Source organism: Carcharodon carcharias, chromosome 3 (assembly GCF_017639515.1).
Source record: "Carcharodon carcharias isolate sCarCar2 chromosome 3, sCarCar2.pri, whole genome shotgun sequence".
Taxonomy (NCBI): Eukaryota; Metazoa; Chordata; class Chondrichthyes; order Lamniformes; family Lamnidae; genus Carcharodon; species Carcharodon carcharias.
In genome coordinates, this window is record NC_054469.1 from 199,217,542 (window position 1) to 199,231,759 (window position 14,218).

At 43.3% G+C, this 14,218-nt stretch overlaps 1 protein-coding gene across 5 annotated transcripts in view; it reads left to right on the forward strand.

Annotated features, from left to right (window-relative positions):
- The window catches only part of LOC121276285 (uridine phosphorylase 1-like), a 161,764-nt gene that overhangs the window by 71,960 nt on the left and 75,586 nt on the right, over positions 1–14,218 (forward strand). For all 5 annotated transcript variants that reach the window (XR_005942638.1, XM_041184528.1, XM_041184529.1 and 2 more), the window contains 2 exons: positions 2,438–2,555; positions 5,938–6,096. Coding sequence is in view for 4 of the 5 variants with exons in the window: in XM_041184528.1 (XP_041040462.1) it covers positions 2,438–2,555; positions 5,938–6,096 (277 nt within the window). In the remaining variant the exon portion in view is untranslated. The remainder of the gene's footprint in view (positions 1–2,437; positions 2,556–5,937; positions 6,097–14,218) is intronic.

The following is a 14,218-nucleotide window of genomic DNA, read 5'->3' on the forward strand; positions in this document are numbered from 1 at the left end:
AGAGGATGCCTACAGTTTTCTCCATGTGTAACTGGAGGAAATTGCAACAACTTGGGCAAGCAATGTAATAACCCAGGCAGTGGAGGGGTCAAGAGAGGTGGGGGAAAAGTAAAGCTTGGCATTGCCCAGGTCAATGCGAAGCTGGCCCCATGTCTCTCGATGATGTTACCAAGGGCCAGCACGTAGCTGTTGAAAAATTGTCGGATGCAGTACCATAATGGTTTAATAAATTTTAGAATATTTGAATAACCGACTGTAAGTCTATAAAAGTTAAATTTTACCAGGTCAAGCAACTCATCAAACGCTAAAGCTAATTAGAAACTCTGCAAATAGCAACTCTGCTCAGATGAGTGATAGCTTGACGCGTGTTGTATATGAGCAGCTAATTGACCCTGCAGATCTTTGTCACCAAGGCCAGGATTTTATGGCCCCTCACTCAAGAGGAAATCCCACCTTGGAGATCTGCCGGCCAATCAGATTGGCTGACAACTCTCCAGTCCCTCCAGGAGCAGTGCTGCAGTGATCAGACGAGGCACTGCAAGAAGCTTTCTAAGCCTGAGTGTAGGGAATCAGAGAAAAAGATAAGTGTCGGTGTTGGGCGGGGAGGAGTGGAGAGGGAGATATGCAGGCCACCAGGCCTTAATTTGGGGCAAGGGTGAGCCTCCTATCTGAGGACCTGCCCGCCCTAGTGTGAACTTGCTTTGAGGCCAGGGCGGGCAGGAACCCGGACGGAATCCTGTTGTGCAATTTCACATTTCACTACCCGTTCCCCCCCCCCCCCCCACCCCCCACAACCTGCCAGGGGAAAGGGCATGGGGGTGGTGGTTAGTGTAAAATTCTGGCCCATGTTATTCTGTGCAGACTCCAAATGTTTTCAAGTTAAGCAGAATAATGATGACAAGCAATGACAGTTTTCCTGTCATTACCACAAAATTCAAACCATTACATGTCCACTTCATTTGTTTTGCTTGAAGGAGAACAATCCCAGCTTCTCCAATCTCTCTACACAACTGAAGCCCCTTATTCCTAATATTATCCAGATAAACCTCATCTGTACCCTCTCTAAGGCCTTGGTATCCTTCCTCAACAACAACGGACTGTGTTTCATCCATTTGGGGACACCCCTCAAGATTGGTCTCCAGGATGGCGTATGAGGCAGTGGAGCAATTAAAATCAGGCATGCAGAAGAGGCTGGAATTAGAGGAGCGCAAATATCTCAGAAGCTTGTGATGCTCATGGACATTACTGAAATAGGAAGGGGGTGAAGCCATGGAGAGATTTGAAAATAAGGATGAGAATTTTAAAATTATAGGGGCACAGCACTTGGTGTTGAGTCATGGGCAGCAGAGTTTTGGATGACCTCAAATTTACGGGGGGTAGAATGTGGGAAGCCATCCAGGAGTGAGTTACAATAGACAAGTCTCGAGGCAGCAAAGGCCTGAATGAGTGTTTCAACAGCAGATGAGCTGAGGCAGGGGCAAAGGTGGGAGATGTTATGAAATAGATAGTCTTGGGAGCGGCATAGCTTGGCATAGGTCATGGGGATGGCTGAAGGAGCATAGCTTGGTATAGAGAGCATGAGGGGCCTTAAGGAGTTGATGGATGGGGCATGGGGAGTGTGTGGGGTGTGAGGGCTGGAGGGCCTTTCTGTTTTCATTTTAACTGGGACCACGTCCCACAGCCCCAGGACAGGCCTCTTAAACAGCCCACTTCAGCACCTGACAGCCCCGTGACTTCTTGCGACCCCTTTCCAGAGTCAGCTAGTCCAACCCCAGCCTGCCCGTTTCTTCACCCCCCCATCCTCTGAAAATGAAGACCTCACATTTGCTGGTGCTTTCCCTGAGGCAGGTGGCTGAGCGTGGAATTTTCCTGACTCTTACTACCTATCTCAGTGATGAAAATCCAGCCCTAAATTTCCATTTTCACTGTCTACTGCTTTGATTTCTTTTTTTCCTTTCCTTCCATTAACAAGTGCCAGGTTTCTAAGCACGTTCAGAATGATAAGTTCTTATATATTATAGTCCATAGAATTATTCACTTTTCCTTGACATTTTGCTTTAATAAAGTCATTGGCAGGACTTTCCTCCCCTATGAGCAGCCCCCCAATATTGTACTGAAAGCAATGCAACAAACAGCACTACAAAGAGATGTTTGGGTCTGTTTGATCAAAAATGGAATTTCTTAACACTTCAGACATGCTGAATGTTTGTTTCAACAGTGCACTTAGGGTTAAAGCATCGATGGAAGGCAGCCTGCGTTGTGATGCTGATTGGTTTCACTTTTAAATGCATTTGGGATCATCAAGTGATAAATTAAAATTTAAATGTGGTTACAATGCATTGCAAACAATGACGAGCACCTTTTATGGCTGTTAAAGCAATAAGCAAAGCTTATTATGAAAAGTGCACTGTAGCCAATAGCTCTTTTTTTCTTGCAGAGCAAAATGCGTTTATGTATCAAACCCTTATCTTGAAACAATGAACGAAGATATTTTATATCACTTTGACCTTGGAACGAAAACTCATGACTTCCGTGCTATGTTTGGAGATGTCAAGGTAAGCTCTCAGAATGGTTGGGCTGTATTTTACTGAAATGGCGTAAGTGCCGACATTGGGTTGTGTGACCATACAGGTGGATAGCAGGACGTAATATTGGATTTTGCCGTTAGCATCCAATTAATGGTTGACTGGCATGGGAGCCGACCAATAATGGGTGCAGGGTGGAAGGAAGTTCTGGCAGCTCAAATGCAGGTGCCATATTTAAAGGGAAGGCAACACTCACACATAAGTGGAAACTGAAAGGGAGGCTAAACAAGGGTAACTGTGGAGGAACGGCTGGAGTTAGAGGAAGGGTGGTTTCAAGGTTTAGTGTTGCCTCCCTGAACATGTTCCTGCAGTCATTAAGGGAATGGAGAGAAGTGCTATTCACAGTTGATAAGAAGAGAACTGAAGGCATGGCTGGAGATCGCAGGTGAAGTTGGCAGCCACAGGGTGTCACACGAACATATGTGCAGTGTCACAAGCGACTCAATGACTTGGTGAAGACAGGCAAGGTGAGTGGAATTCATTATAGCAGGCTCCCTAACCCTGGATAACGCAAATGGTGCAAATGAAATGAGACGAGGTTGCCAACCCATGCATCGGGCATGACCCAGGTACCAGCCTCAACAGTGAAATGCAGAGTAGCCTCATAGCACAAGCCAGAGGACGTCAGTCAGAGTTAATGCTGCATTGCTCATGTTGAATGGCTGCTTGCAGCATATCTCCCAGTGGTGCACAGATGGATATGGAAATTGGCACAGATTATCAAGCAAAGCTTCGCTATGAGAGACAAGTGACACTTTTCTCCTGCAAACACAGGCATACAATGAGTTCATAATGCCAGGGAATGGAGAAGGACTGGGGGCAGATTGCCATTGGTTGCTGAATTGACACCAACGGAGGAGAAGGAGGCAGTGGTAGTAGGAGGGATTACTGTGAGGTGGGTGTGGAGCCGATACAACGTGAGTAGCCCTTATGGAAACAGCCATGAAATCTGCTGACGAGTACTAGCTATAGTGCTCCAGATGAAGGACAAGCATAAGGAGTTGGAGGAAAACCCAACACCCTCACATCACTTTTGTGCCTCGCACAGGACCAGTAGCAGTTGAGGCAGCAACAAGGGGGGGCAGGTGGATTCGCATGAGACCTCAAAAGAAGAGCCACCATCTGCAGAGACACTGTCACATTATCCTAGACCATCCTCCACCAGTGCAGATACATTTATGTTGGTGTGTGGTTAGAAAGGGTAGTGCCAGCTGGTGATCATGGAACAAAGCACATGATCAACTAATGAGATAGTGACACCTGTGGCCACACCCTATTGGAGGGCTGAGGAAGGGCCCTTCAATGCTCAGCTTCACGCTGATGATAAGCCTCTGCACTAGTGGGCAGTTTCCAGTTGGTGAGCTCTGGAGAAGGAGGCCATGTGGAAAGGCCTGATCTGCATAAGATGAATATGCTCCTTGGCTTAATGTCATAACGGTCCCACTGAAGTGGCAAGGGCATTTAAGGAAAGGCCACCAAGGCTATATGAGGAAGAAGATTGAGTCGTTCTCATGGCTTTTTAAGGGATACTCCACAGAAATGCATCCATGAGTGATTTGTAGGTTTCCCTGGCTTGCATATCAATTTCCATTGACAGCAACTCCTTGGGTGCATTACCGTTTCTTACCTGGTCTCAAACCCTCTCCATAACTTCCTCAGAGGAGAAGGAAGAGGCAGTGCTTTCAAGGAGTTCCTCATTCTCCTAAGCTGCTCCCCTCTGGAGTGCCAGGTTGCACAGAGCACAGCATTCCACAGTAATTTTTGTGACCCTTGATGGGGCTTACTGCTGGATTCTCTCAGAGCTATATAAAAATTTGAACCTCATTTTCAGTAGGCATATAACATGTTCAATGGCTGCCCCTGTAGTCACATGGCTATGGTCACTAATGGCTTACATTTACGTGGAGGGCATGTCTAATGTCCTTGTCACCCAGCATCCATCTACAAAGGAGTTTGGGTGGCCTGAAAAGCTGAGGCACCTGGAACTGTCTTAGGGTCAGCAAGTTGTAGTAGTTTTCCACACCTGCAGGAATCCTTCAGCGGTGATCACATACTTCTTGTACATTCAAGTTGAAACCATTCGTATTGATGAAGGCTCCAGGCTACTCTGTGGGAGTCTTGATGGCTAGATGCCTTCATTGGATTACCCCCTGCACTGGGGGGAAATCCAGTGTTGGCCCCAATCCTACTGCTCTCTCTGACTGTCTGGCCTGATCTGTGTGAAATTGCATGTATTGCCCTGCCCTCTGTTACATGGCAATTTGAAGCAGCAATGGACTTCTGACTGGGATATCCCACAGACGTCAGTAGATGATCCCTAGAATGATCCTGAGGTGTAAAAGTTGAATACCACCATTTACCTGTGCCACCACAGGCGATGAATGCTCACCATATCTAATCAGGCTCAAATCCCCCTCCAGCATTGAGTTCAGCTCTGATACCACCTGCCTGTACAGACACGGTCTTCGTTGATAATGATGCTGTAAAATCTCCATGAAGCAGAGCCTTTTGTACTAAACCTTTTTAGCTGGGTAGCATCTGCTGTGATCATGAGCCTGCATTTGTGACCCTCTGCACCCTCCTCAAATGCATCCCTTTCCATGAACTCATAAACCTGCTGCTCCTCTTGAGTGTTGCAGCCCCACTCTCAGTTGTGGTTGCAGCTCTCCCTGTCTCTTCTCTCCTCCTCCCTCTCTCACTAACTCTTTCTCATTTCCTCCCCGCATACCTTCCAGAAGATTCAAACTCTAAATGCATAAGACCCATTGATAAACAAAACACTCACTTCTCAAAGTCTCTCAATCCCCTACTTCTGCATGACAGAGTTGGACCTCGGAGAAACCCTTCCAGTAATATACCTCAGATCTGTGCTTCCATTTTGCAGGACCTCCAGCTTATTGCTCTTGTGCTATAATGCTTCTCAACAGCTTTATGTTGCAACACTGCTGTTCTCAATGGATTCCACTTTCAGCTCCCACCCGTCTGACACTGTATTGTCACCTCCTTAAAGCTATCAAGCTACTGAGGCTCTGTGGATTTCCTGTGCCCCAGTAAAATTTGAAAACCACCTCAAAATAGCAGACAGTTGGCTTCTTAACAGGCTCAGTTGCTTGTCTGCCACCGCTATGTGTGATCTCAACTGCTTCTGGGAAATTTGCCCAGGGGCAAGAACACATCACGGTTCCATCTGCATTCCCCTGCAACTTTATTGGCCATCAAACCCCCCCGCAACCAGGCCGCACACCCATCTTCCTGTAACTGATAACATTCTGTCAGGATTATAGCATTTAATTTTTGTAGAATGATGGATAAAAATGATGCCATGGTTTCTTATTGTCTTTTTTTGTGGCAGTTTGTATGTGTCGGAGGAAGTGCATCGCGAATGAAAGCCTTCAGTCAATACATGAATGAGCTGTTGGGACTGGGGCGTGCCACTGATGACATTCCCAATATCTGTGCACACACTGACCGTTACAGTATGTACAAAGTGGGGCCTGTCCTTGCAGTCAGTGTAAGTAACTACAAAAGCCAATTAGGCGTACTGATGGATATACATGACCTAATTGTAACTGTTTACACAGAGCAACATATTACTTGGGACAATTAAAAAGATGTATGCAATCTTTGTGAGATTTGACATCTCTTACCTTTCACTTATTCTTCACTCACATGAAATCAGATATTTCTCCATCTCATGCACCTTTTATAATTTTTGTCCAAGAACATTTATTGTTTTGATATTCAGAAGTGAGGTTTCGCTAGAATTAGTAGCAGTGTTCAAATACAGGGGGGATGACAGGCACATCTGCCTTCAAAATTTCGCAAAAAGCTCAAATTCAATATTCAATCATGAGGGTGACCAATGGGAGAGAAGTTGCCCCCATATTTGGGAGAGACAGATTCTGTGAAGAGCTTCTCTTTGAATCAAAGATTCTGTCTTTCTCATCCTCTGTGCTCCAGCTTCTCCAATTATAGGTTTCCCACTCTTCCTGCTCCTCAAGAGATGGAATCTATTTTTTTAATCATTCATTCATGGGATATGGGTGTCAATGGCTAGGTCAGCATTTATTGCCCACCCCTAATTGCCCTTGAGAAGGTGGCGGTGAGCTGCCGCCTTAAACCACTGAGGTCCATGAAGGCAGCTCACCACCAACTTCTCAAAGGCAATTAGGGATAGGCAATAAATGCTGGCCTAGCCAGCGATGCCCACATCCCATAAATGAATAAAAAAATTTGGAGGAGCAATACAAACAGGAGAGTTGTGACTGGAGGAGTTGATAGACTGATTACAATGTCCTGTGGCTGTGAAACCAAAGGAAGAATGTTTATTTGATATTTTACCTGAGAAAATGCTTGGCATTCATTCAATTCATTTTCAGTTGTCAAATTTTCAATTGGAAACTCCTGTCCTAGTTCATCACCTATTAAAGTTGAATCATTCAAAGTCAACTATTTCAGTTCAGGTTCTTCCATGATCCCAAAATCTGACTCATCTCCTAAAATTGTATTTGTAAATGATCATTAGAACACCCTGACAGCAGTAGCATGTATATTATGAAGAAAAATCCCAAGAACATGGCTCATTTTTAATTTGGTTGCAAAGAACTACAATTAATGTTTGGTCCATCCAATCTATATCACAGTAAAGTGCAGATGATCATGTGAGGAGCTGCATTAGCTCGGAAAAATCACTGAAATATGAAATATATGTTAATTAAAGCATTCACTATCTGATGAATTAGTTTGTATGTATTCCCCTTATTGCACAGCTGGACCTTTGGAAATTGATATCCTGACATGTTTGTCAGCTGTCATTTTAAATGCAAGTATTAAGGGGAAAGAAACTTGAAATTGGCAGATCAAAACCAAAGAATGTTGAAGTGTTAATTGTTCGCAATTCATTTTTAAAAGGGGCTGTAGATGTGAGACAGATTCCCAATAAGTTACCTTGTGCCAAGTAGTTAGAACTTTCATTTTGGAAATGGAATATGGGAGATTTATTTATAATAAATTAACAGCAACATCTTACATGTATTAACTTGGAATCTATGTGTGTGTGTGTGTGTGCTGACTTTACCTTCCTTGTATATTTCATGTGCTTAAATAGCACCATGAATTGTCCCACCTTTTTGCTTTAAGAAAAAGGCGAAGATGGAGTAGAGAACACTCCTGGATGACCAAACACTGCTTAATACTCTTGCATAACATCTGATTTGGAGCATTGCTGCTCCCTTCCTGTTGGCTAGCTCATTGCATGGAAGAGAATTGCCGGTTATGCTTAAAGGCAGCAAGCAGTATCGTGGGCAATATATGAGGATTAAGTTCTCCAAGAAACTTATAATAAGCCACGAATAACATACTGACACCAATTTCTATGCTTATAAAAGCAAAGCCTGAATGGTTTATTTCAACACTAAAATTGAGTTATTAGCTTAAATTGCTCTGCTGATATTTTTCCTCTTCAATTTTCTCAACTTACCCATGTCAAATATAAAAATTCAATCATATTATGATCGCTACTACCTAGGGATGCCTTCACTGAGGTTATCAATTAATCCTATCTCTTTGCACAGTACCAGGTCTAGTGTAGCCTGCTCTCTGGTTGGCTCCAGAACGTGCTGTTCTAAGAAACTCTCCAGAAAACATTCTATGAACTTATCTACACTACCTTTGCCTATCTGATTTTTCCGGTCTATATGTGGTTTAAAATATCCCATGATTATCGCCATACCTTTCTGACAATCTCCCATTATCTCTTCCTTTATACCCTGTCCTACTGTATAGTTACAATTAGGGTGCCTGTACACTATGTACACTACTCCCATAAGTGACTTCTTTTCTCATTTCTCATCTCAACCCAAAGCACTTCTACATCCTAGTATCCTGTACTTAGCACATTAGAGAGGGATGACCTAATACCATCATTAATTAACAGCCACCCCTCCATGTTTTCCAAATTCCTGTCCTTCCTAAATGTCACATACCCTTCAATAATCAGGTCCCAATCTATGTCATCCTGTAGCCATGTGTCTGTAATGGCTTTCAGATTGTACTTATTTATTTCTATTTGCATATATCAATTCATCTGTTTTGTTTTAAATGCTACGTGCATTCAGATACAGTCCTTAGTTTTGTCCTTTTATTATTTTTTAATGCCTAGCTTTATCTGCTGATTTACTCTTAGATTTGTACTCTCTGTCCCTTCCTGTCACAGTCTGCTTATTATTTCCCATATTAGGACCTTTTTCTCTTGCCTTGTCTCTACTCCTTGGCTTTCCATGTCTTCCCAAATTTGATCCCTTGCCCCTACTATTTAGTTTTAAACCCTTCCTAGCTATGCCACTCGCTAAAACATCAGCCCCAGCACAGTTCAGGTGTAGACCGTCCAAATAGTACAGCCCCCACTTTCCCCAGTACTGATGCCAGTGCCCACAAACCAGAACCCACTTCTCCTCCAGCAGTCTTTGAGCCACTCATTCGTTCCTCTAATCTTGTTTACCATATGCCAATTTGCAAGTGGCTCAGGTAATAATCCAGAGGCCATTACCTTTGAAGCTCTGCTTCTGCTCTGCTAGCTCCTCATACTGACTATGTAGAACCTCCTTCCTCATCCTGCCTATGCCATTGGTACCTATGTGGACCACGACGACTGGATCGTCCCCCACCCACTGAAAGTTCCTCTCCAGCCTCGAGCAAATGCCCTGAACCCTAGCATCAGGCTGGCAACATAGCCATCTGGACTCTCCCTCTTGCCACAGAGACCAGTGTCAATCCCCCTCACTATACTGTCCACTACTACTACTACTACATTCCTTTTTGCTGCCATTGAAGTGGGGGGAGCAAAAGGTGCCACACACTGCCATGGTCAGTCACCTCATCAACCTTGCAGCCTCCACTCTCATCCAAACAAGCTGAAAGAACCTCAAACCTGTTGGATGATTGGAGAGGCTGGCACTCCAGCCCTCTAGGTTTCCTTACCTACATCAGCTGCAGTCACACCCTCCTATCCCTGACCACCTTCCAAATCGGAAGGCCCTATCCTAAGGGGTGTGACCACCGCCTGGTACAAAGCGTCCATGTAACTTTCCTCTCCCTGATGCATTGCAATATTCGCAGTTCAGCCTCCAGCTCAATGACTCTGAGTCGAAGCTGCTCAAGCCACAGATACTGCAGATGTGTTTGCCCTGGATCACACTGGTATCTAGTAGTTACCATATCCTGCAGAAATGACACATCGCCTGTCCTACCATGCTTATGTGTTTTAATTAATTACTTAATTATTTTATTCTATTGTTCATTTTCTTTTGGGTGTTTTATTAATCTTACCTCAACTTCCTCTATTATATCACAACTCACTGGGGACAGTGCACTGTAGTATCAAGCCCCACTGTTCCCCGAGCCACGACAAATGTGAAAAGTTTGACCAAGCTACCAGATTGCCTCAATTCTACCTAACTGTTTAATTTAGCTAAACAGGATACGAACACTAGATTTTTAAACATAATAATAAATAACTGTTTATCGAACAAATTGTCTTTAACTAATGGCAAAAGAAAGAAATATGAACTGCAAGCTTCTAACTTTATAACTACTTAAACTCCTATATACAAAAGCACCCACACGCACACACACAAACATAAGCCACAGAAAACATGGATTTTAAGGGTGAAATAAATCAGTTCAGTAGCACCAATCTGGAGTACAGGATTAGATGGGTTGATTTTGATTGATGTCTTTCAAATTCCTTGCTGTTTGTTGTTGATGACATGAGATGGCCCCCCAGTGCTTCCAGTCTATGGTTCACTGGTTGAAAATGTTGCTTTTCAATGTCTCTACTGGTGATTTCTCCCCTTTTCCTCTTCATAGGGGTTTTCAGAGAAAGCAGGTTACAGAGATGTGGGGAATAGCCAGCCAACTACTATGACAGAATTACTTGAATCTTACAAACACAGGAGAGAAAGGTTTTAGGTCTTCCCTCTTTGCAAGCTATGAGCTGTACTGCCTGCACTGTTACTGCACACAACCCTGGTCACCTGGTCAAGAAACAATTAAAATGCTGTCGTAATGCAGTTCCCCTTAGTCCAGGACTCCTTTCCGGCACCATCCTGTTCTTTTACGGCACACTCTGTTCCAGGATTGCAATATTGTAGATATTCTTCGTCCTATTCCAATGAACATGCCCCTCAAACTGCAGCCATGGTAGTTTTTAAAGCCACTGTCCAATTTTAAAGCCACAGTCCAAGGTAATTAAAAATAGGTTCTTCACAACTATTTTAATTTATTTTAGGAATAGAATAGACCTTAACCACTCACCAGATACTCTCCAATAGCTAGCTTCTTTCCCTCTAGTAGAGCATACCAAATTCTACAAAGTGAAAAAGTTAGAAAAAGCAAAGGAGTACCTCCCACCCCTCCTCAGCAAACTCCCTCGAATCACCAAATTCTCAGTACTCTGTTGAGGTTGCACTCCAGAAAGTAGAGATAAAAAGGAAGAATTGGTCAAAGAATTTTGAGTAAGCCACTTTTGTTGTAGTCATGCTGAAATTGCGAAACATGTAATGAAACCAAATAGACAATAATTTATACAGGAGTATTGTTCCATGGATGGTAGCCGTCTTCTGGCATCTCAGCCACGGCAGTGGTCTTCATACATGAGACTAGATAAGGGGTGCTCGTGAACCATTCAACCATGAGAAAATGACAGCCAACCCCATTGTTTCCTCACTGGCCATGTTCCTGATTGAGACAAATGCACTTGTGGATGGGTCAATAGACAATACTTATGAGTAGGAAACTTGCCCTAACCTGGGGTGCCAAGGATATTTGTACCATTTCTATCACTGCCATCACTGGAGATTGCCAGATGTAGCTCATGCTAGACATTAAACATGATACTGTATACTGTGTTGATCCACTGAACCTTTTGAAGAGCCATTAATAATCTGTTCTGTTTAAGCTGGAGATCAAACGGAAGAAAAGAGTCATTTTTAAAAAAAAATGGAAGTAACACAATAGAATAAGAAAATAAAAGTAAAATTTAATAAAAAGGAAGGTATTTTGCAAGTTATCATGACCTACTAAGGAAACCCTTGAAATGGCTATGGATATGGTGTTGCTGTGTATGGCAACAATGTTTCCATGAAATTATCCCCCTTTGGCAATGGGAATGGGCCAAGGAGTTGGAGGGTAGATGTCAAAGGTGGAGGTGGAGGGATGGGTACATTTAATCGCATAGCTGATGAGGAAACACTAAATCTTCAGACAACATTGCAGGAGGCTTGGTAACAGTTCATATCTCCAGGTTTCAACATCTACCATGAGTGTGTGGAATAGAGCTACGTATCGCAGTATCTTTACAGTGCACAAGGAGTTCATTGAGTCTGCACTGGATCTCTGAAAGAGCATTCATTCCATCTAGTCCACTCCCCTGTAACCTTACACATTCTCTCTTGTCAGGTAGCAATCCAATTCCCTTTTGAACACCTCAAATCGAACCTGCCTCCACCACCCTCTCTGGAAGTTTGTTCCAGACTGCAACCTCTGGGTGAAAGTTTTTTTCCTCAAGTCACATTTACTCCTTTTGCCATTTATTTTTAATCTGTGCCCTCTAGTTCTTGATGTTCTCTTCATTGGGAACAGATTATCACTATTTACCCTGTCCATATCCCTCAGGATCTTGAATACCTCTATCAAGTCTCCTCTCAGCCTTCTTTCCTCCAAGGAAAACTGTCCCAATTTCTCCAATCTTTCCTCATAGCTACAGTTCTTCATTCTGGCAGTCATTCTTGTGAAGCTCCTCTGTACCCTCCCCCATGCCTTCACATCCTTCCTCCACTATGGTGCCAGAACTGGACACAATGCTCCAGATGATGCCTAACTAGTGGCTTCTACAAGTTCAACATGACCTCCTTACTCTTATACCTAATGCCCCTATTAATAAAGCCTAAGATACAATATGCTTTAACTGGTCTCTCAACATGCCCTGCCATGTTCAATGACCTATGTACATTTACACCGAGGTCTCTCTGTTCCTGCACCTCCTTTAGAGACTCTCCCTTTATATTATACTGTCTCACCTTATCTTTCCTCCAGAACTAATCACCTCACACTTCTCATTATTGAACTTCAACTGCCACTTGTCTGCCCAATCCACTGAAATGTCTTGAACGTCAAAAGGACAGACCATCACCATCACAGTTGACAACATTTCCAGTCTTCCTATCATATGCAAATTTTGAAATCATGCCCTGCACAGCACAGTCTAGGTCATTAACACATTATTGGGAAGAGCAAGCGCCCCAACACTGACACCTGAGGAACTCCACTACAAACCTTCCTCCAATCTGAAAAACAGCCATTTATCACTACTTTGTTTCCTGTCACTCAGCCAAGTTCTTATCCAAGTGCCTACTTTCCCTTTTATCCCAAGACCTGGAATTTTGCTCACAAGTCTGTTGTGTGGGCCTTTTGAAAATCCATATACAGCACATCAACAGCATTTCCTTTATCAACCACCTCTGTTACCTCCTCAAAAACTCCAGCAAACTAGTAAACATGATTTTTCTTTGATGAATCCATGCTGGCTTTCCTTAATTATCCTGCACTTGCCTAAGTGATTATTGATTTAATCCTGTACTATAGTTTCCAGAAGTTTCCCTACCACCGAAGTCAAATTGACTGTCCTGTAGTTGCCAGCTTTATCCTTGCACCACTTTTTGAACAAGGGTGAAACATTCGCTGTTCTCCAGTCCTCTGGCACCACCCTGTGTCTAAGGAAGGCTGGAAGATTATCACTAGTGCCTCTGAAATGTCCACTCTCACTTCCCTCACGATGCATCTCATCCAGTCTGGGTACCATATCTATTTTAAGTAAAGATAGCCTTTCCAACACCTCCTTCCTCTCAATTGTAAGTTCTGCTTGTGTACCAGTTACCTCCTCTCACCTCAGCCTGGATAGCAAGTTTTTCCTTTGTAAAGATAGATACAATGTACTCTTTCAACATCTCCACTATTTCTCCAGCCTCCACATGCAAGTCCCCTTTTTTGTCCCTACCCAGAAGGAAAAATAGAAAAAAACTGGGAAATAAGAATACTGGTCCGAACTGGTCTTGTATATCTTAAAATGGAACACCAGTGAAAACTGGGAAATAAGAGCACTAGTCCTAACTTTTTTTTTCCTTACAGATAATTGGCCCTACTCTTCCTTTTACCAGCCTTTTATTATTTACATGCTGATAGAAGACCTTGGGATTCCCTTTTATGTTCACTGCCAGCCTCTCTTCATGCTCTCTCCTTGCTTTTCTTCTTAGTTTCTTCACTTCCCCTCTGGTCCTTCTATATTTAACCTGATTCTCCAATGTAGTTTCTACTTGACATCCGTCGTACGCACACTTCTTCCTTTTCATCTTCACCTCTACCTCTTTTGTCGTGCAGGGATCTCTGGATTTACTTGTCCTACCTTTCTTCTTCAAGGGAATATACCTTGACATTGCCTGCAATACCTTTTCTTTGAAGGTGACCCATTGTTCAGCCACTGTCTTTTCTGTCAATATTTGATTTCAACTCATTCAACTCAGATGCTTTCTCAAGCCATCAAATTTGGCTTTCTCCCAATTAATTATCCCTGCTCTGGA